A 23,599-nucleotide genomic window follows, 5' to 3' on the forward strand; every position below is an offset into this window, starting at 1 on the left:
CCTTTTATACGAGCCCCGCCTCGAAATCAGTCGATCAAATTCAGCATCGCACTCGCCAGCGTCTGACCAATCAGCGCGCGGAGGGGGTGGTCTTCAGATGGTGGTCCGGGAGGGCAGCAGCCAATGAGAGCTCGAGCAGCTCGGACAAAGGGCTCGCGTCAACGATCGTTGGTCGCTTGAATGGCACATTATTCATGTTCACGCTGAGCTTATTTAAGGAGACACGATGAGGCGAGGTAGCGGCGTCACTATAAAAGGTAACGGGTCTCCTCCAGCTTCACTTTTTCTCCGAGTGTGCTGGACGATGATGGGAAGTTACAGTTCCACTATTAAACTGTCTTTATAAGTGGTTCCCCCTCAACGTGCGTATCAAAAATACTTCCGGCCAGCGCCTTAAAGGCTGCCCGCTGAAACACTGCCATGTATGAGAGCCCTCTGCGTATTCATTCATAATCCTCTTGCGTGCTCGAGCACGCCGGTGACTTAAAATGGGACCACGCCAGTAAATTATCGGCGGAACAAAAGCGCCTATAAGTGACTTAAACGCCAATAAAGTTGCGCCAAAGGGCACAAAAAAACAAACAAATAAGAGAATAAACGCCGAAGATAATTCAGCGTGTATTTCCCCATTTAGGCGTTTATAATGGTTTATATTTTAGTTGGTTCATCGTGTTGTTTTTTGTTTTGTTTTTTAATGGTGACATCAGCCATGTAAGCAGCAGAAAAGCATTTTCTATTTTGTGTGTGACACCCACACACACACCCACCGCCCATGCAGCCTCCCCAAAACGACGCTGTTCGCCTGAGCGGCTTCATTAATGCGTAGAGGAAGGAAGGGGAGGAGGTGGACGGGAGGCTCTTCTTCTACGATGCGCTGAGAGCTGCCGTTTCATTTCACCAACGCCTCCGAGCAGCTCGCTTCTCCTTCTTTCTCGAGCTTGTGTGTTACCTTTAAAAGTGCCAACGCTATTTTTCTTTCGACCGCTCGTTTGTACCCGCAGCCTCACCGGGAACCGGCGAGGAGAGGAGAAGTTTAAACAGCTGCTGCTCCCGGACACGGCGGACCCGAGCTCTCCCCGCCCTACACGTCGCTATATCAGTCAGTTTAATTTTTTTTGTTTTCGTCGGAAAGTTATCGTCGACTTCAGTGAAGTTTTTTGCGATCTGAGCCCGAGAGGACACCACAGCAGCATCATGACTCGGAGATCCTGTGCCATTTACGCCACCGGGATCGTGTGCGCTCACCTCCTGATTGTGGGGATCGCCCTGGTCGTGGCTCAAGTCTTCCAAACAATGATTCACAGCCGGTTAAAAAAGGTGAGCCGGTCTCTATTTAACACAAACGGCGAACGCTTTTCAGTGTCTTCCCCTCTCTCCTTCCCCTCTCTCCTTCCCCACGTTTCCCCTCCATCTGTCACACTTCAGGGGCTTAAACGTTAAAAGCTTGTCATCTGCAGCGCAATCATGCGCATTCGGCTTCTCGCTGGTGGCATTAGGCTACACGGTCACAAGATCGACCGGTGTGCAAGTCGTCTTCGTTTTCTTGCTGTTTACATTCGTGGAGTTATTGACGTTTTTGCTGCATTCTGCGGCTCCGGACCCAAAAGCCGGGTCCGTCGTGAATCCGCAGGATCCGGGGCTTGCAGCCTGCACCGTCCCGTCGCATGGCTGTGCAGCTCCGACATGTGCATTGAGGGATGTTTGATCAGCATGTACACATTCTGAACGTTACACAAAGACCTTAACAAAAAACAATAGTTTCCTTTTGATAGAAACCCCCTGTAACTCCCACCGCAACCCCCCGCTGATCGTGTGGTTCTCGGAGGTGAGTTTATCGTGACCTCAGCCCATTTCATGGCATTTATTTGTGTCTCCGTTTAAATTCCTACAGATCTCCAGCGACAAGCAATCAGGCTTTAAATAGCTTTTTATTGAAGCGAAGGGAGTCTGTAGAAATGAGTCGAATGCACGGTCGGTTCTTTGCTGACGGCTGCTGTCGCGTTCACGTAACCTGCCCGGTGCTGCGCGTGACCCGGTGACACGTTTCTGTTGATACGGGCTTGATATACTCATTACATGATGGTTGACAAACCGGAGCAGGCTTACTGGTGGTGGTAGTAGTAGTAGTAGTAGTAGTAGAAACCTCAGCCAGAAGGGACGCGGTGGGTGAGGAGGAGGGTGAGGAGGAGGGGGGTATGCTGCCGGTCTTGAGGAATGGGGGAAGGGAGCCTTGGTGAGTGGACAGGCTGGTCGGGGAGTCCCTGACTTCCAGTGGTGGAGCTGTACAAGTTTTACTTGGTGTGTTGAGAGGTACACGAAATGCAGCCTTCCAGCTTCTCCACGTATAGAAACCAAGACTGATCTGCAGTCATTTCAATGCTGTGTCCTTAAATGTCTTCACACACACACATGGTGATTTAAAGGCTATTTCAAGGGCAAAATGATTAATAAACCATGTGCCCTTCAAATGTATCTGTATGTACAGGAATCCCCCATAACCCTGATTTATATATATATATATATTATATTATATTATATTATATTATATTATATATATATATATATATATATATTATATATATATATATATATATATATATATATATATATTAGAAAATACGTCTTAAGACAAAATTCTGTTTCAGAAGTGTGAGTCACTTCACAAACACACTGGATTAATTTTAAAACATATGTTGATGTTTTGGAGGAAAGGAGGTCTCGTCCTTTATTTCTGACTTGTATCTGGAGCTGGATCTGAATGTACATGGCAATGTGGTTGGACATGTGTGGTGACGGGGACCCAGATCCCTAGTTTGGGGCATGTAGGGGTGATGGGGTGGGGTTATTGGCAGCTGACACCATATCCCACCCGGCAGACCCATTGCAGCCCCTTTTTAAAATAACCTGCATTCCTCTTACTGACATGAACTACTGCACTGGATGCTCTGTTCAACTCCCCCCCCCCCCTTTACCCCCAATTTAAGATGGAAAAAAGCTCAACAGAAAAGCTCAACACCCGATTTGTCCAAGTAGGGGATTCACAAACATGCACTCCCTGACACGGTTTCCCCCTCCTGTAGTTAAATTTAGGTCGGGGGCTCATTTGTGGACCATTCTGAATCACGGCAGCGACCCAGGGGACCCAAATTAAACGAGTTAGTCAAAGTTCATCAACGGGGGACATAATTCTGATGTGGCTGGCGATTACATGAAATGACAGCGTAGCTAATCCTCTTTAGCCACAGTCTCTCCCATTGAATTAGTCGGGGCCCAGGCATACTGAACCGGGTCCAAAAATCTCCCTAATCTGATGTTGAACGTGGCTCCCTGTGATAACGATGTAGTCTAGGCGTTCGGGACAAACTACCTCCAGGATACAGACTCTGTGCGTCTGAGCTGGGTGTGGAGGGAGGCAGTGTTAAAGCTATGCGAGGAATTTGACCGACTTCTTGGCCCCGGGGGCATGATTTCTTCCCTTCAAGCAACCTTGTTGTGCCCAGTTGTTGTTGTCCCAGCCTTGGCCCATCCCGAGTTGCTCTGCTTGGGCAGGGAAACTGGAAAACACCCACTCATGTCATTCTCTCAGCGCTGTGTGGGAGAGGAGACTTTTCAAGGTAGTACGACTGATTGAGCTTTGAGCGTCAAGAACAAGGTCATGGCGTGTGTTTTCGGATCAAAATGTGCCGATGACGCGCCGCTTGAATCCAGAATCCTCCACCCGGGACACGCACGAGAAGGATTTCATGTTTGTCTTTTAAATGCCGTATTTCCTTTTGACTTTTCCCCTGTGCTGTTTGAAAGCAGGATCTTGTCACACCACACATAAGCTACGCCTGAAGTTGTTTGGCTAAGGGCCAGTTTACTTTGTTTAGTTTGAGTCACTCTTACTGACCCAGCCTTCACACTAACGGACAAATAACACTGAATTGGATCACACTGACAAACCCCTCCACTTTGTCCCTCACTTGTTTTTCTGTTTGTGGGGGTTTTTTTTAGATAAATGATGTTCATATAACTCGGTTGAAGGCCTTTTGAAAGACCTTTGTTCAAGGTGGGCAAACACGGGGAGTCATGCAGGCTGCAGTCGCGTGCTATGCTGCAGGGCAACAGCCAGACGAGAGCGAAGCCCTTCAAAAGTGACGGTCTGCGTTTTGCTTTTGAGAGAGCGCGGATTATGTCGTCTCTGCTGGTTTGGCATCATGTCCTGCACACTGCTCATGATGGTCATGTGCTTCTGATGCATTACCTGGTTTCACTCCAGCTCTTAATTAAGAGGCCGAATAAATGATCCCATGGACTCGAGAGAATCCTACTTCTTAAATACCTCAACTTGCTAATTCAGCACTTTGACGCGACTGTGATGTTTCTGTCATTCTTGATTGTTAGGAATAAAAAACAAAATAGACATGTCGAGAACAATGCAGGCTCATAAATGTAATGAACCTTTTAGAGCTGTCAATGAATTCATTCATTATCCTCGTCAGGATTTGCTGCTTTGCTGATTACCTTTATTGTAAACTGACTCTTTGGGGTTTTATCCTGTTAGTTGGACAAAACAAGGCATTTGAAGAAGTTGTTCTGGTCTCTGGGACATTGGGTTGAGCATAAAGAGAGTAGTTGAGAAAATAGCCGGTGATTAATTGGTAATGGAAATAATCATAAATTGAAGCATCAAACACCTTGTGTAATGTGTCCAAATTGTGTAAGGGTAAAGGGTAGAATTCATCATCACAAACCATCCAAATGTGCTTATTTGATTATCAAAGTAGATGTTTTGGTTAAACCGGTCTTAGTTTACGTTACTGAAAGGTTGCAAAGAAGAGATGACGGCAAACCATTCTATGGAGCAAAACGCGTTTGAAGTTCGGATGTTGAAACCCAAACAGGAAATGCCGACCACACCTTAAACTATGTTTTGTCAACGTCGGCTGATTGCAGAACACAATGTATGGCCTCTCAAGTGCACCTAGAGGTTTTCAGGAACTCACCCTGAAAAAGACATGAGGAAGTGGGTCTTTAGGCGTCTCCCGGGTTTTAAAAATACACGTTCAGAAAAGAATAGAACGTGCTTGCTTATTGCCCCTCCGTAACAAAACACCTCCAGTCAGCATGGACAGCAGCTTGTCTTGCAGCTGATAGTATAGTTAATGTTAGTGGTTTCTGTCGCTCATGTTCAGACATGTGGCAGCCAGCCTTATGTCATGCAAGGTTACTTACTACTGACTTTTTTTCCAAAACATCTGTGAGACCACTCAAAGTGAAACCGTTGTGCTTTGGCTTACGTATATTGAATACAAGAACTCACCTGACATCCAGCGTGTTTGATGGCTGACGCTGCAGAGAAGCCATGTTTTCTTATTGCAGCACATGGCTTTTCTCTGCTTCCCTGTGGGTTTCTGGGTTTTTGGCATCAGCCCGGTGCACAAAAGTGCCATGTGTGCTCTCAGATGGCACTCCTTCAGAACAGTGAAGAGCTTTGAAAGTGCCCAAATGTGAATAAAACATTGTTCAACCAACGTGTAAAATTTGGGTGCAAAAGCGCTCCAAACACATTATGTCAACACTCTCTTTCTCAATATGAATGTGTGTGTTTTTTTTTGTTTTTTTTTGACAGGAAATTACTTTGACAGAGAAGAGCCAAATGTTTGAGTCATGGAAGAATCCTCCTCCGCCCGTTTATATGGAGTATTACTTCTTCAATGTCACCAATCCAGAGGTGTTCTTGGCAGGCGGGAAGGCTGCCGTCAAACAGATCGGACCATACACGTACAGGTAGGTTTGATACGCAGACATAAACATGCATAGAGCTGCAGCTGTAAATGTGTGACGTACAGGGATGCAAGCTGCTCATCATTTTAGTCATGTTCCTGAAAGTCCTGTTTCAGGAAACGCATCTCACATGTGACTCATCTGGGATCGTTTTTTCACTGCTGTGTGAAACCCAAACAAAAGACATCTGGACTAACCGACCTTTCCTCACCAGGGAATACAGGCCGAGGGAGAACGTGACTTTCCTGGAGAATGGCACCAAGCTTTACGCCCTGAACCCCAAAACCTTTGTGTTTGTTCCCGAGAAGTCAGCTGGTGACCCCAAGGTTGACATCATCAGGACGGTCAACATCCCATTTGTGGTAAGACTTTGTGTCTGGACAGGAAAATGTGTGTTATTATGACCCGCAGCAGACGGTGATCATGTCCCTTAGATTTGAGTTGAAGTCACATGATTGGCATCATGTTTTTGTGTTCACGTGTTATTCCCTGAACACTCTCCAAGCCATTGTCTTCTTAGCTTTATTGTGACATTTAGACATGTTGAACATGGCAACTCATGTCATATCAGACAAACCACCCAAGTGAACTTGGCAGCATTTAGCATGAGATTTTCCATATCTTATGTATTGCCACCAAAGGAGCCATTCTTTCCATCCCCTAATTGTTTTTTCATCCTCAGGCGATCATGAACGAGCTGAACTCCTACTCCTTCTTCCTGCGATCTTTGGTTTCCATGTACATCAACAGCCTGGGGGTCCAGGTGTTCATGACCCGCACCGTCCACGAGGTTCTGTGGGGCTTCAAGGACCCTCTTCTCACAAAGGTCCACTCCCTGAAGCCCGAAGTGGACGAATATTTTGGGCTGATGTGGAAGGTTAGTTTTGCTGACATTCCTGTATATAACGCAAGCTTGACATTATTGTAGTGGGAACACGTAAGAAAGCGTGCTGCATGCTGGTTGTCAGGGGTTACTAAACCAACAGGCAACAACACATAAGAGAAGTGAGATTGGCCACATGCTGATACACGATGTGTGTACTTCCTGTTTATAGAGCAATGTCTGCAGCTAGCTGTGACATCAGCAACCTTGTGATGCTGACTGCAGATTTTTTTTTCTTTTCATTCAAACAAACTACTGGATTTTTAATTCATCGGTTGAACTCTTATAACTTATAATCGTTTCAGTAATTTTCAAGCAAAGATTCACAGCTTCCAGCCTCTCAAATGTGAGAGGTGGATACTTTTCTTTGTTTCATACGATATTAAACTGAACATATGTGGGATTTAGACTGTTGGTCAGACAAAACAAGCAGTTATGTAATTAAAAAAAGACACCAAATTGAAGGAAGTAGAAAATGGTAATTTTCATTTTTTTCACAACACTTCTAATGTTTTCAAACAAAATGTTTAATAAGTTATTGTCGTAATAGTTGGCAGATTACTGGACTCAAATAGCACACGCCATAGTTTTCTCTGAAGTCAAGTCAAATTCCCAGTCATTTTTTTTGTATGCCTTACTGTGTAAGAGTCTGGTGATAATACGCTAAGGGGCATTCTAATGGGTAAATATACAAAGCACTGTTTCTTTGTCAATTCCCATCATCCTTTGCCAACAGACATAGCCCTCTTTTTGACTGTATCCTGATCAGTTATCCGTCACATTGGCTTTCTCTGAACCTCGTCTTGTTCTCCACAGAAAAATGGCACCCATGAAGGCGAGTTTGTGTTCCACACTGGTGAGGAGAACTACTTGGATTTTGGCAAGATCGACACATGGAACGGCCTCAGGTAAAACCTCCTGTCAGACTGATTCTTTTCTTTTCTTTTTGTTTTCCTTAATGATAGGAAAAGCTCTCTATTCTTTTAATTCCTCCCAGTCATGATTTTCACATTCACATACAGAAGTTACACAACCTGTATTGGAAAGTCCAAAGGAGAAAAAGCCTTGGCTCCCCCTCTGGCTTTAGCAAGAACATTGTTGCAAAATGAATGTTTGGATATCGAAAGTGACTTTGTACTGATCAACATGAGTAGGTTGACTTTAGTAGTGGAAGAAGTATTCAGGTACAGCGTAAGAGATACTCCATGGCAAGTAAAAGTATCACTTTATGAAAAATACACAAGTAATAGCAGAAGAATGTACTGAAAGCATCAAAAGTAAAAGTAGTCGTTCTGCAGAAAAGTGAGTGATAATATTCTAAAAGATTTCATGCAGAAATACTAAACTGATTTGAACTTCACAAAATATGGAGTGACATAAAAGTGAAAGTGAAGCTATTCTGGGTCTTTGTCACCTTGGACTGTGGGAAATTGTAATCACCAGTACATTTGCTCAGCACTGATTGCACCACTTTTCTTCTTCTTCATCATCAATAGGGAGATGTCATGGTGGTCTTCCAATCAGAGCAACATGATCAACGGTACGGACGGCGCGGTCTTCCACCCGTTGATAAACCGAAACGAGCTGCTCTACATCTTTGCTGCTGATCTCTGCAGGTATGCATGCGTGGCTCATCTGGTCCTGAATGTGTTTACAGTCCAATCTTCCCGGCAGGGCGGGGACCAGCAATCCCAGGAAATAAACTTCTGATAAGGCTGTCGATGGACTCAAAACACACGTGGGAGAGTCAGGAGCATGTGGACATTCTTGTGAGGCTTTAATGACTTAACAGCCCAGAAGATTAAAGAATAAAAAGACGATAACGGCGGACTCCTCTTTGTGTAGATTTCCCGTCAATACTTGGCACGTGGTTCTTACTTTATGATTTCCTTAAGTAGTGGCTGACCTTGTTTTTTTTCCTCCCCCATAGGTCTATCCATCTAGGCTATGTGGAAGACGTAGAAGTGAAAGGCATCCAGGCGTACCGCTTCGCACCCCCTAACGACGTCCTCATGAACCCCAAAGAAAACCCCACCAATGCCGGCTTCTGTGTGCCAGCTGGAGACTGTCTCGGCACCGGAGTGCTGAAAGTCAGCGTTTGTCGAGAAGGTATGGGACTCCCCTCCCATGTAACACCCCCCCCTCCTCAGTTGCCAGAGAGTCTGACCCACTTACCCAGTTCCCCCCTCCCAATTCCTCCCCCAAAATGTCCTTTCAGTCAGCAGCCGCATCCCCTGCCTGATATCTGACATTCCCACAGTTTGAACCAGATTTTGCTCAATACACGGTTCAATGATTAACTGTGCTGATTGTGTGTGGAGGCTGTTGAAGTATTTTATGGTGGTCATAGAGTGGAGTGTGATTGCCCTGATAAGGCTTGATCAATGACGACCGACTGTGTCGTATCACTGCACATCTGCTACTGAAACTTCCGGCTGCTTGTATATTTCACAGGAAGTTTATTAACATACCCACTCCTAGTGGGGGGGAAAAACACTTCGGTATATGTGTTGATGTATGTCCTAAAAGCTGATTGGCCGTCCGCCATCAGCTTCTCTGATTCATACGAGGCAGTGGCTTCTGATTGGAAGGATTCTTATGATGATTCTAGGAGAGCCAATCACAACCGAGCCCTGTTGTCATGTCATGTGCAAAGTGATGTCATTCTGAAATTGCCGTGTGGTTAAAGAATCAAAATCCCCTCGGTTTCTTTTCTCTATGATCTGTCATAGATTGTACGTAAAGCTGCTTAAATCTGCTTAAATCTTTGTGGAAAAATATCCACTCTAGCAGGAAAATAAAAAATGTAATGTTGCTTAAAACCTCATTTAAAAAAAATGTTTTAGCCACTGCAGCTATACTGACGGCTGATTCCAGTATTTGTTTTAGATTCAATTGTAGTGTGGATAAAGCTTTGAAACGGCATTTAGACCATTTTATCTGTGAATATAAATTTCAAGAAGGTACAATTGAACTGTGAATTTAAAAATCAAACTGAAGGAAAGGACAGGCAAAACTGTGTTTTTAGTGCTGCAGCAGCAGTTTTTACTGCCAGCCAATCATTATTTGGATTCTATCTATACTGCTGCACACACACCCTTTTATCTTATCTCACGTTTCATTCGTCTTTTTTTTTTTTTTCAACCTAGTTGTACGAGTCATCTCAGGATATGAACACATTTTGACTTCTTGTCTGGCTTGTTTCCTTCAAGGTGCTCCCATCGTGGTGTCGTTCCCCCACTTTTATCAAGCAGACCCGATGTACATCAACGCTGTGGAGGGACTCAACCCCAACAAGGAGGAACACGAGACGTACCTCGACCTGCAACCGGTACGACTAATGGCACCCACCCGTCTTTATCTAAATGACTACGGTTGTTTTTACTCGTAGTAATCAGCTGTGTTTCATATACAGATAACATGAATGAGATGTTGATCTCATCATAAAGCCAAAGGATGTGCAATACAGTTATATTTGAGGGTTGGGATAATCTCACCCTGTCACCTATTCCAACCAAATTGTATCATTTGTTGAATATTGAGTAAATGTAATTTTCTTTCACAAAATGCAGGGGTGTTAATTAAAATCATCCAGTGGCATTGTAAAGGGAAAGCGGGGGAAAAGAGTTTCTGAGCTTGTCTGAGTCTTTTTTATCACTTTTGTTTTAGACCACAGGGGTTCCCATTCGTGCCTGCAAGAGAGCGCAGCTCAATATCATCCTGAAAAGAGTCCAAGGCTTCCCGTAAGTTCATCTTTGTCGAACTCTGACCCACTTTGCGGTTTCCCCACTCGTGTCCTCATTTCAGCCACACGCTGAGCCAGATGTCCTCCCTGACTTCCCTCTCTCTTTCTGCTCTTTCAGCAAAACCAAGTACATCAATGAGACCATTTTCCCCATCATGTTCGTCAATGAGGTGAGGATTTAACTTGGTGCGATCCGGCACAGACTCTGTTCTCGCAACCTGAAATCCCCAAATCAATAATCACCTCTGTCACATCTAGACGGCGACCATTGACGATGACTCTGCATCCCAGATGAGGACGATGCTCCTGATCTTGACGCTTGTGTCAAACTTCCCGTTGCTCATTGTGGGCATGGGCATCATCCTGCTGCTGGTGCTCGTCGTCTTGTTCTGCCGAAACCGCCAGAAGAAGGTAGGAGCTCCTGTGTTGCTGTGGACCGACCTGTAGTATTAATCCACACAGTTACCTGGTGTGAGAAGTGTGTGCTGCCCGCCGACATTAGCTCACATTGTAAATGAGGCAGATAGTGGGGGTATGTCACAGGTTTTGGACCGGGGTTGAATGGTTAACAAGTTTCCACACTGAGCTGCTGCGGGTTTAACCCCAAGCTTACATGCATGTTAATTAACACTTTGCATGATTCCTACACGCCAAAGCCAGCATGAGCAGTTTTTCCCCAATTCTGGATCAAATGGTTTCTAACAGTCGATGCGACTTTGTATTCGGGATCTTCGTTGCCTTTTGATTAGCGTAGCTATGTGCTAGCGTAGCGCTATTGAGTAGAAAAGTGCATTGAACTAGAATAGCCCTGAGTAATGTGCAGCACATGTTGACCTCTGTTATCTGTCACCAGTGCAGGATGTGAACTATGACCTTCAATGTAGTTCAGGTCATTCACAGTTCCAGTCGCCTGCAACATGTGAAAGGAAAAGTTTGATATTCTGGATGGCTACCTTTTCTTTTAAAGACTGTTTCTTTCCAGTCTTTTAAAGTCAGTACCAGCTGTAGATTCATATTTAGCACGCTGACACGAGTGGCATCAACTTCCTCATCCAACTCTCGTTAAGAACGGGAATACTTCCAAAAATGTCAAACTATTCCTTCGGCATGCATATCGGATATGAGTTTAGACCGTTAGCTTAGCATTGAGAGGATGTTAAAAACATGCTTAATTGCAATGTGAAATGTTGTATTAACAATGTTCTATTTTAATTTTCTGTAACCCCCCCTTTTTTCCTTTTCTGTTTTAGAATGAAGTAAAACGTATTGATTTTACTGAAGCTTTTCATTCTTTTGCTGTAAGTCTTCATTTTTGCCTTGTTTGCTATTCTCCTTTTTAATTTGTTATCCATCATCTCTGATTATCATTTTTTAATTAACTTTATGGGACATGATATTCCTTTTTGAGTTCTCGCCTCACAGTGTAATTCCTCTTATATTTTTTGAAGTTAATATTTTCTGTGGTGGTGGTTGTTGTTGTTGTGAATATTTAGACTGATGTGGTTTACTGTGAACATTTCACTTAAAACATTTACGATTCATGTCGGTGTTAAGCATAAAAGAATACTTGGACATTTTGCCACTTCGATGGTTTGTACTGACACCTTCTGTCCTCCCGTCCAGACGGCGAAAGACGACACGGCCTACACTCAGGTCAGCGACAAACCTGACGAGCCGTCAGAAACGCCAGCCAGCCAGCCGATGAAGAACGGCTCGTACATTGCCATGTCTCCAGTGGAGGCCCAGAAGTGTTGATCGAGGATCCCCTCTCCAAGTGTGGAGCTCAGGAAGGGGGCTGAGGGAGCAGCACAGCGGTGTTACATTACTATGGGTGGGGCTTTGCATACACAGCGGGCTCTTCTTCACTGATTTTGGGGGTGGGTGGGGGGAAGGGGGAAAGGGGGTGCGACACCAACCCCAGTACATGTTTAGTAAACCAAGACATTGCTCCTCTCACTGAGCCCTCTTATGACTGTCTGTCCTCTGCCTACTCTACCTGCTGAGCATGGCCCTCACTGCCTGCCGTACTGCAACACAACAAACTCCCACACTCTTATTCCTCGTTTCCATCCTGGTCGGCCATGAAGGGACTCGGGAGGGCTCGGCCAGGACAAGCCTCTTTTTCCCCATAGTTCTTCTGAGGGAACACGGTAGCATAGGTGTCGCCGTCGCACACGGATGCATGACCTTCCGAGCAGACCGACGCTGCTCAAAGAGTGTTTTAGAGAATAGCGGCGGGTGTTGTCACCGACGTGTTCGTGCTTGTTTCCTGTTCGTCAGAGGACAAAACCGAAAGCCAACAGATTAATAAATCCCCCCCCCCCCCAAAAAAAACCTGAACACACCTGAAAACTCTGCGCTCCTGTGCTCAGACGGTATCATGGTTTTGCTAATAAAAATGAACTTGGCATATCCTTTTTGTAAAAAAATGAAAAAGAAGAAAAATCTGAAGAAAAACACTGAGCCAAACTATTTATAGCATTTATGCCTTTCTTTTTTCTCAATATGAATTGGTGCAACCACACACACACCTCCAGTATCAGTTAGTGAAAGTGTGTGCACCTTCATCTTACACTTGGTGTCCTGTTTTGATGGATCACAAGCAACTCTTTTTCTTGATGCAGGCACAGTGTAGTAACACCTGGATCACCTGTGATCTTGACCCCCTCCTCCTCTCCAGAACACTACTTGTAACAATATTCACCTCCTTTAGCTTCACATCGTCATTAGTGATTAGATGATGACTAGTTAGTCGTCAAATGGTTAGGGTTGCCACCAGTAGCTTGTTAAAGTTGCACCTTTTTTTTTTTTTAGGCTTCATCACACAAAACAGAAACACCCAGAGAACTTACAAGGGAGACTTGAACCTGCTTTCTGCCTTATAACGGTTCAGTGTGTTCTTTTATGTTCATACATTGTTCAAATAAGCTGGAAATCTCTTCTATTGTTATTGTACATATGTAAAAGGGGAAATGTTGAGATACCTCTGACCAAATCCAGCAAGCAGTCCTTCTAGATGTGCTGAAAGACACTAACTTTGCTCTGGTGTCAGCCGCTCCTGCACGTCTACACTGTTACTTATTAGAAAAAGCACAATTTGGATTGCGAAGACCAGTCCTCACACAAGACTACCAGGTTCTTTTTGTCCTATTATGGTATATATATATATACTTACAGCTGATCTGTCAAAGACACTGTCAAAGTGCCGTGACTAATCTAAAAAGAGAAGAGAAAAATGTGGACTCATTGGGGGTTTTGAGGGAGGCCTGTGCACCACTCGCCGCTGTGCAGTCATTCAGTTTGCCAAGGAGCTGTAGGCATTCAGGCAAAACGCAGCACACAGCACTTGAATCACTGTTTGTCTTATGTTTCATGTGTTTTCATTTTTCTGTCCGCCACACTTGTCTCGTCACGTCAAACTCGGAAGTAGCTGTTAATGGGAAGTGAATACTGGCCATAATACTGTCAACATGGAAAATTCTCCGCACCTTGCCTGGAAATTGTGCCCTTTTGTATTTTCATTGTTTTTTTTTGTTTGTTTTGTCCCGTTCATTTCAATGCAGGTGGTCCATATGTTCAATACATTTCAATGGTTCGTCCTCGTGAGTATTGGTTATGAAGGATGTTGTAAATGAGAACGCATCCATGCCTCTGTGTTACTTGCTTTTCAGCACATGGAGTGTCTTCTTTTGATATACTTTTGTATTTGTTAATGCTGCTAAAAAAATGCCATAACCTGTGGACTTGTGTATTTGTACATACGTGTACGTGACATGCTCGTATTCAGTTTCAGGGTTGAGCCGCGGAGGCCTTTTCCTCGAGGCTCTCCGTGTCGCCGACCCGCCATTTTGACACCTGAGCACAAGATACAAAGCCCAAAGCTTGCTGCCATTTATTGGAATTAGCAGTTAGAGTAATCACTAGCAACACTTTTTTGTACATGTATCACACTTAACATACTCATTCCTAGATCCTGACCATATCACATGTATTATTAGTACAGTGGAGTAGTAAACCTAAGTTCGCTGGAGGTGCCCCAAAAGGGCGAGCCGCTAAGATCGGTGTGAGAAGTCTGATTCTGGGATCAATATCACTGTGGTAGAGAGGTTGGAAGTATTCCTTTTTAAGGTTGAATCGAGTCACTTAAAGGCCTTTTTTATTCCACCTACATGCAAGCAACTTGTGCAAACTCACAGTCCGTCATTCTCCAACTTTGTGAAACTTGAACCCGAGAGACCTTAATCCCAAGAGTGGTGTGTGCTGCTTGTACAGCGTCTGTTCAAACAGGCACCTGAGCCATCGGCTGTCTGATGTGTACTACACCGACCTTTGAGTCCAATCCTTCAAGCTTATTGGCTCGTCCCCGCTTGACCAAAGATAACCTGCATAGATCCGCCCCAGCGCTGTGTTTACTCTCCTCTGTGATAATGGTTGTGCCACAAAACCACCTACCTACCTTTTTTTTTTAATCGTGCCACCACTTATATAGTATTTGCCGCACTGTTGTGTGTGCGTGGACGTATGTGTGTGTGTATGTGCCTTTTTACATCAAGGCAAGAAAAAACAAAAGGAAGACATTTCACAAGTTGGTTAGATGGGTATCGCTTTTTTTGTTGACACAAGAGTAAAGAAGAGTAATCGGTGCTCTTTGTGAGCAGATCTCAGTATTAAAACAAAGCAATACAGAGTTGTGTAAAATAAATTGTTTTATAAGGGGCCACACAATATTTATGTATTTTGTTTTGGTTTTTTCCCCCTGAAGTTGTGATTGTTTTAAGTTTTGTTGTAGCATTTTTTCTGTAGCTTGATTGATTGATTTTCTTTTATCCCCTAACATTTCATTTTTGATCATTTCAATTTATTTTTTTCACACTGAAAAAAACAAAGTGTAAAGAGATGGGCCAGTATATCAGACTGGCAGCTGTCGGATACCTGTGAAATGTTGAACTCATGTGAGTGAATTTGTATTTGTGGAGACGATGCACCATTTTTGTCAAACTGGAGTGATTTTTATTTTATTATTTTTTTAACTGGAAGGCTGATTATCTTGATGACTGAGTAAAGTAAAGCGTTGATGTTGTGTAACCTATCTAGATGAATGAAGCCCTCCTTCAGGGATGAGCACTAGTGCCATACCATCCTCCTTCTAATTATTATTATTATTATTTTCTTTCATTTGCTCTTTGGTGTAACAACCGCATCTCCCCATTTCAATGTAATGAAGTCACTAACAGACGTTTCTTCTTGAGATATGCTAATTTGTTTTGCTGCTGAAATGACAATCCTTCTTGTCATGTGAAGTGCAAAATTAATTCAAAGTTATATCCATTTTTAGTTTTGATAATTTACACTGCACAGATGTTTCTACAGTGCTTTTGTAAACATTTATAGTGTATTTGCAAAAAATAAAAGTTGCATTCAAGTGCAAAGTTCACACAGTCGTCTGCGGTCTTTTGTATAACTGTCAGAGAGAGAAATATGAATCCATTTGTGGTAATAAAACTGCTAATCCAGAGGAACCTGACCTACTGAATACTTCTTGTTTATATTCAAATACTGCTGAAGTTTAGGACATTTCAGAACTTGATAGAAATGAACCCTTCAAAATAAAGTTAATCACGCATAACCTTGGCTGACTTTCAAAGTCAAATATTTCTACAAATCCAATGTTTTTTAAATGAATATTTAGATATTTGAGGAAAGATTGTCACCGCTCTCATGTTTGCATAATTAATATGAAGATACAGTCGGTTAGATTAGCTTAGCATAAAGAGGGGGGAACAAGAAATAGTCCTGTACATATCATGCCATTAAATCCACGATGTAACACGTTTCAGTATGGATTAACCAAACAAGATCGTACTTGTTCATCTGTCATCTTTAGCAGTGCTGACGGTTACATTATTTTGCCTTTGGACAGAGCCGGCGGTTTCCTCTTGTTCCCAGACTTTATACAAAGCTAAGCTAACCAGCTGCTCCCGTAGCTATGGCAACTTACTCTCTGATAGAAAGCAAATAAGTTTATATTTCCCAAATTGTTGAACTACTGCTTTAAATTTCAACTGTATGTATTCAGTGGTGGTTAAATATCACACTTAGTTATTTAGTTCAGTATAAAGTCCAGATTGTTATGATTTAACTTCCTTGCTTCAATGTGAACCAGTTACTGATTTCTATCTTCTGCGTGTGCAGTCTTGAAATGTTTTCTAGGAAGAAACTCCTTTGATGACTAAACATTCAGGTCATTGCTGTTTGACAAAGTTTTTATTTTTCGCTAAATAACTGGACGAACGCACAAAGATTGAAGAGCAAGGGCTCTTGTTTCACTTTTCTGCATGAACATGCAGGTATAAAACCCTTCTTTTATGCGCAGTAACGAGATCTCTTTGTGACTCCTCCCACTCCTTTTAAACTCTAGGCTGTTTTGCCTCATCTCACTCACATGTGAAACCTTCACCTGGACTGCAACACGCCCGGGCAGGTTCTTATGGAGGACAGGAGGTCGCACGTTTCCGTCCTTCATCTCAAGCTGGAACAGATGCATCCACCAGTGTGGATGTGTAGCTGCAGCTGTGGCCTCGGGGGAACTTAGGTTCTCCTCATCTGAACTCCTCTTTCTGTCCTTGATATTATCATTTCAGGGTCGGCAGGCACCGACATGTACGCACTCTTTGGTACAGTTAAGCGTACTGTATAAACTTTTGGGTTGATTGGATTGTCCTTCAGTGCAGTCGACGCTCTTCCTGGCTGACACTGTGACTACGACTCTGATTGACATGCAGGTGCTCTCCATGGAGTCGAGGTTCAGTTTTGACGCACATGAAAAGTCGTTTTCCTTTTTCGGAACAACCTCAACTATAAGTCTGACTTATCATTTTGTCAATTTAACATGATATAAAGCTGCCAGGAACCCAAAGGTCAAGAAAGAATTACACTGTGTCTGATACAAATGTGATAATCACTCAACAGTTTGTGGTTGAAAAGAAACAATCCTACATGTTTTTTACACACAAACAGCAGAAAAGATATCAAACTATAATAACAATCTTTTTATATGAAAAGTGATTTCATCCCAAGTAAGTAAGTATGATGTCTGTTAGATGGCTAAAAATGAATGAATGAAATGAATAATTCATAGTTTTGAAGTGGTTTCAAACCACAACAAATCATAGCTGTTATCGTCCCCATCACACACAATAAGGACACAAGCGCTGCCTGAACAAGCAGCATTCACAGCCGCAAAGCTGACAACATCGCAGTGAGTACGTGTCGGCTCTTGGATTGTAGTCATGGAGTTTGCTGTGGTTTGTTGCTTTGTATGTTACACAATGCACGTGTCTACAAGTTGCACGCAGTTTAAGCAAAGCAAAATTCACTTTTCAGACAATTTCTTTTGACATATTTTAGAGGTATGAAGAGGTCAAACAATTTTTTCTCCTTCTCCCCCATCTTATGAATCATCTCAGGACCCCTCAGATGTATCTTTTGAACCCTTGGTTAAGCTGTTAAAATAATTGCTTAGTCTATATAAGGTCACAGTTAGTTAAAGTTGCCGTCACAACTCCCCAGAACCCAAAGATAAGTCTTCAAATGTCTTGTTTTGCTTGACAAAATGTCCAAAACCCACAACTTTTCAGTTTAAAAGGAGGCATGAAGAGGAAAAGTAGCAACCAGACATTGTTAGGCCTTTTTTCAGCTCTACAAGTGATTCTATCAAACAGTAGGAGCGGACGGTTTGTCAAAGATTTCAAGCCTGAAGGTCTCTTGACTTCACAAAAAGAACTGGTGTTTTTGGTTACTTTCTGCCTTTCTCCGGCTTGTTTGTGGGGACAGTTTCTTTTTAGAGTTCAAGCTTTTTGGTAATCATTTCCTAAAGTATTGACTGAGCTATCTGGGTTAAAGCTGACACAGTGTTTAGTTGGTACATTTCCAAGGAATTATCCTCCCCCTGCTTGTTCTTTGTCAAGTTATACAAATTTACAATATTCTATAGGGTTAACTCACATACTGAGATACTGACATAAACTCATCATGTCTAACAGTAATTTTACTACTCCCTTTATAATACGACCTGTGGAGCACTTTTAGGTGCAGTTAGGCTTCAGTGGAGGCCTAATCTTTCACAGCAGTAGACTAAGAATCTTTCCTTCAAATGTCTCCATTAAGGCAAAGCTCCTGCAGATTTACAACTGTAAGACCACCTGCAGACAGTCAACAATAGCCTCCCCCACTCCTCCGATACACTGGAAAAATAGGTCTAACTGCCTTCTTCTTTTGTCTCACTGTCACCACTGTGTGAGTCTCTGTGTCGGGTTAGTGATGGGGGTGGTGGCTGGATGTGAAAAGCAGCAGAGGGACGACAATTCCTGTTTCATGCTGTTTTGCATTTGTACTTTTTACTCCACTATTTATAGACTACAATATTGGTTACAAAATACCAAAAATAGTTAAAATAAGCCCCGCCTCAATCAACCAGCACAGTAAAATGCTGCTTACATACGAATGCATCAGTAATAATAATCCAGTATAGTGTAGACTATGATAAAACACTCACAGAGATGTTTTTCTGGATAAAGAGGGAGTGTAGTTTACTACTTATACTTCTTTACTTTACTCTTTAGTCCCAGTGCAAGTTAGAGCAGTTCAAACTGAATATTTGAGAGGGATTTAAATCAAATCCTTTGCATTTGCTTGAACTGTTAAAAGGTCGGTGTGATTAGTATGTAGCGTGATGGACTGGATACTTTAATGGTCAGGCGCCATCATATCTTAAAGAGCTCATAGTACCCCACAAGAACCCCCCCCCCACTCCTTCCTGGCATTTAAGGGTTGGCTTAAAACTTCCTTTCTAATGATGCTTATACTTGCTGTCTCAGGCTTGACTTTGACCGGCCCTTAGTTAACTTCCTACGACACACTGAACTCCTCTCTCCTCCTCTCCCTCTCCATCTCACTTATCTGATGGAGAGTCCGAGGACTGAGGACGGCGTACGCCGTAACGGTCAATGTGTGATTTGGGGATACATAAATCAAATGAAATTGAATATGTGGCTCCACACACACCTCCGTTGTTGCTTGCAGTCGAGTGTGAAGCAGGATGAGAGCCGGCAGAGTGGTGGGTTGCACTCTCCAGGTTGGGGGTGAGTCACTAATCCCAAGCAAGTATCTTAAGATCTTGTTCACAAGTGAGGATAAAATGGTGCATGATTGGAGCTAATTCTTTTCAAAACTATCACTTCTATTAATATTCATACGTGCTAATTGTCTCCACAAATCTACAGGAAACACAGCCAATCTCTCTCCTGCTGACCCAAGAGTTGCCTGAAAACAAGTTGACCTTATAGAATAGACTCCCTCTGCAGGTAAACGACAACTGCGTGTGTAAACGCAATTTAATCCACCCTCATTTAGAATGCAAGCTGCTGCAGGTATGTTTTAATATCCACCCACATTAAAGATTATCATTTGAAAGGAAAACTACTGTTCCAACCATAGAGGCTTAAAGGGGAATGCTGTTAAAGTCAAGCTGAAATGAAAACCCTTTTTAACCCTTTTAGCCCAAAGAAATTAGAGTAGTATTTCAATATCAAAATCCGATATCTTTTTCTTCTGGGAAAACCAAAATATGAGCCATGCTTCCATCAACTAGTACCTCTGTCAATCACTCAGTCATCAGTTCAGAGAAGGTCATGAAACTGTGTAAAATGATGAATCAAAACAATCAACTGCCAAATCAAACCCCTCCCTGCATGTCCTGTTTCACTACGTCCCGGTGCAGAAGCTACTCTCTAAAACCCAAAAGGTTCCCATTTCCTGTTGCTACTCAAATTCATATTGGTGTTAGTTCTTCAGTGATTTGTATCACTCTTGAACGCTCCTGTTTCCCTCAAATGTTTTAACATTTGTTATCCTTGGGTTCAACTTGGCCCCATCAATTCAAACCTTCAGAAAATGATGGCTTCATGTACTTCATGTACCTGAAGCATATGAAGTGAAGCATTGTGGACAACCTAAATAACCCATTACATGAAACATAAACACCTCTTTAAACAGTCTACCCGTCGTTCAAGTGGGGAGAACGAGAACTTTCCATTTTTGGAAGTTAACACATTTTTTGGCAAATGCCTCCAAAGTGTGTAGGACATTGAAAAAATAATCAATTAGGAAAAGTCACTGAATATCAAGCAAAACAAAATGATTGTTGTCCCTCAATTTAGAGACGTTAACCTTTAAATGAGGTCAAATTGACATCGAGGATGAAGGAACAGAACAGGAGGTTGTTAATGAGCAGTCTTCTCAGCTCATTTTTGTGTTTAATGAATGAAATGTTTTGAAATACAGTGTGTACTTGTTGTTCACTTGTTGTTCCATTATCATTCATCACTTAAGATAAGCTGGTTTCCTGGTTAACAAGTTGTACCAATTGGTCTGTTGTGCCCCCTGCTGGTGTTTCTGAAAACTATCAGGCTGTCAGGAGGGTATGATGCTGATGGTGTTTGACTACGCCTGTCCTGGAGACTGTCCTGGAGACTGTCCTGTCCAATCAGCAGGGACGAGGGAGGGTCGTCAGCTTCACATGCTCGCTGTCTGGCTCTCCTACAGCAGACATCTACCTGTTTGGTGTTGCACCTTCACCTTCATCACCTCCACATTAGCATTTGTGTATTTTGTGTCGTCTTCATTCTGTGGGTAAATATAATGTTGCTCAACTGTAACATACTTTAATATTGCAGCTTTTTATTGTAGGGTTGATATGATTTACATCGATTTAATTAAAAGAAAATTAATCTGCAACTGATCTGATGTTTAGTCATTTAATTAATTTAAAAAGAACAAATCTCAAACACTCGCTTGTTCCAGCCTTTCAAATAAGAGGATTTCATACTTTACTTCGTCATAAATTACACTAGTGATATAATAAAGTAGATTAAATATTTCTGTCAGACAAAACAAGCTCTGGAAAACGATAATAGATACGCTTCATTATTTCATGACATTTTATGAACAAAATAACTGCTAGTTTCATCCATACTGTATATTGTATTAATGTTTAATGTTGTTTGATGTGCAACTGAAATCATTCAGGGAATTGAAGAATGAATAATTCATGAATGAACAGGTGCTTTACTGCAGACACACAAAGCATGCTAAATTCCTGTAGCTGAAAGCAGTTAATTATTTTATATTTACATGAAATTGTGATGTTTTTGCAGAAAACTTCAAAAGATTGTACACTAAAATAAAGCGTTATTTTCTGAAGAACTTGTATATACAACCTTTGAAGGCAACATGAGAAATGTGAAGGAAATATCAGGTAAACAATACTAGTGTTTATAGATAAATGCCGTGTTCCCTTTACTGGAAATGTTCTGAAGGCCTTCTGGGAAATTATCTCTATAATTTATGTTTTTCCCCAATAAACTACATCTGGATCAGTTATGGCGCCATCCAATAGTAATTCATAAACTTACCTCAAACAGACACAGACAGACAAATTACATCTGACTCACAAACTTGAATGTGAGATGTATTTACAATAAACGTTTCAAAGCATTCAAAATACCCGCATACAATAACAATTACAGACAACAACACTTTTAAATATATGCACACTGACTTCTTCATGTCTTTTTTGGTTAAGTGACGATAATATAGGAACTTTATTTAACAATGGAAACAGAAGATTTAAGAAAGAAGAAAAACTAAACCCCATGCTGTCTCCGTATCTTAAAGGAACAGGTCAACGTTTTGGTTATTATTCTTGACGCCAGTTAGAAGATGAGGTTGAATGTGATGCTACTGCCGGTTAGCTTAGCGTCACATAAAGACAGAAAAAGAAACAGCTGGCTTTACTCTGTGGCAAGAAATCTGCCTTCCACCATTTCTAAAATCAGTTTTTGTTCGGATAAAACAAACAGTAAAATAAAACGTGTTTCCTTCAGAAAAAGCCAGGATAGCAGTTTCCTCCAGCTTCATTCTTTATGCTAAGCTAAGCTAACAGTCGCCTGGCTCCAGCTTCATATTGAACGAACAGTTCGAACTCGGCAAGAAAGAGAACATTCCCCAAATATCCAACTAGCCCCGTGTGGTCTTGAAAGCAGCACTTTGGAGGTAGACATACATCCTAAAAGTCCAATGAATAAAAACATGAGTTGTCTGTCCTGGACGAGCTGAGGCTCGAATCCCACATGCGAGGAGGACGGACCCCAGTTGGCACCGATACAAAGCATCACCACTGAATTTCACCTCTAGAAGTGAGAACGCTTCTCCCGCTAAGGCACCGGCAACATTAAAGTTGTATTTTATAAGCAACTGATGTAGAGCAGCACCGTCACTCACTGTGTTGTCACACAATGTCATTTCTGTGTATTCTCTTGGTATCTATAACGTCTTTAAGAAGAACATCACATGTAGATGATCAAGGCTGCTGGAAGTCAGCATTGATGAACAGAGCAACACCTCCATGATCAAACAATTACTGAATTGATTTCCTGTTATCAAGATGTGAGGATTTTGTACGTCGGGTTTTATATCATTTTAAATTGGACTGATTATGATAAATGTAATATTTTTAGGTTTTCTGTTTCTGTGTTGTGAGACAACACCTTTAGACCTACGACACTGAAATGAGTGTCTATAATGTTGTATAGACCAAACTATTAATAATTGGCAGACAAATCGGTAATGAAATTAACTACTAGTTACAGCCCTATATTATGACTGGAGAATTTCTGGTGAGACCATGTTTAAATGCTTTTTGTTATGTGCAATATTTTAGTGATATTTCTTGATTATGTGTTATTTTCTCTGTACTGGACCTTTTAACATATATGGGTATAGACGTAATGAAAATGTGGTCCATTTGAAAACATCTGGGGTTGATGTGCAGGTGTTACTCTTTTCATCTTCAAAGTCCTCCACATAAACTAAACTTTTTTTCTTTTGTAAAAAAAAAAAGAAGCAATATATGGATATTAAATGTAAAATCTAATATGTGGTGCCTTTTTGTTTGCCTTTGTAAGTCTTACTGAATAAAAGACTGAACATTTGCTGTCAAATACCGGGAACTCTATCCTCTCTGTAATCCCAATCTACACGGCTGTTGCTCAGCAGCTTCCTACGTCTCAAAGTGCGTCATTGAAGCAGCTTGCATTTGCTTCAGCTCGCCTCCCTCCCTCCCCCGCCCCCCTCCCTCCCCCTAC

General features: G+C 42.2%; 1 protein-coding gene across 2 annotated transcripts; it reads left to right on the top strand.

The window, feature by feature from the left end:
- The first annotated feature begins 838 nt into the window (after nt 1–838).
- scarb2a (scavenger receptor class B, member 2a) lies at nt 839–15,831 on the top strand. 2 transcript variants are annotated; one of them, XM_084025344.1, is made up of 13 exons: nt 841–1,317; nt 5,615–5,772; nt 5,984–6,131; nt 6,452–6,646; nt 7,469–7,560; nt 8,149–8,268; nt 8,583–8,761; nt 9,865–9,983; nt 10,322–10,395; nt 10,516–10,567; nt 10,656–10,808; nt 11,648–11,695; nt 12,021–15,831. In XM_084025344.1, the coding sequence occupies exons 1-13, from the start codon at nt 1,195–1,197 to the stop codon at nt 12,150–12,152; spliced, it is 1,593 nt and encodes a 530-aa protein (XP_083881470.1). In that variant the 5' UTR covers nt 841–1,194; the 3' UTR covers nt 12,153–15,831. The 2 variants fall into 2 exon arrangements, with proteins under 2 accessions (XP_083881471.1, XP_083881470.1); XM_084025345.1 differs by lacking the exon at nt 11,648–11,695 and having other exon boundaries at nt 839–1,317.
- The last annotated feature ends 7,768 nt before the right edge of the window (nt 15,832–23,599 follow it).

This window comes from Eutrigla gurnardus (assembly GCF_963514095.1).
Source record: "Eutrigla gurnardus genome assembly, chromosome: 13".
Taxonomy (NCBI): Eukaryota; Metazoa; Chordata; class Actinopteri; order Perciformes; family Triglidae; genus Eutrigla; species Eutrigla gurnardus.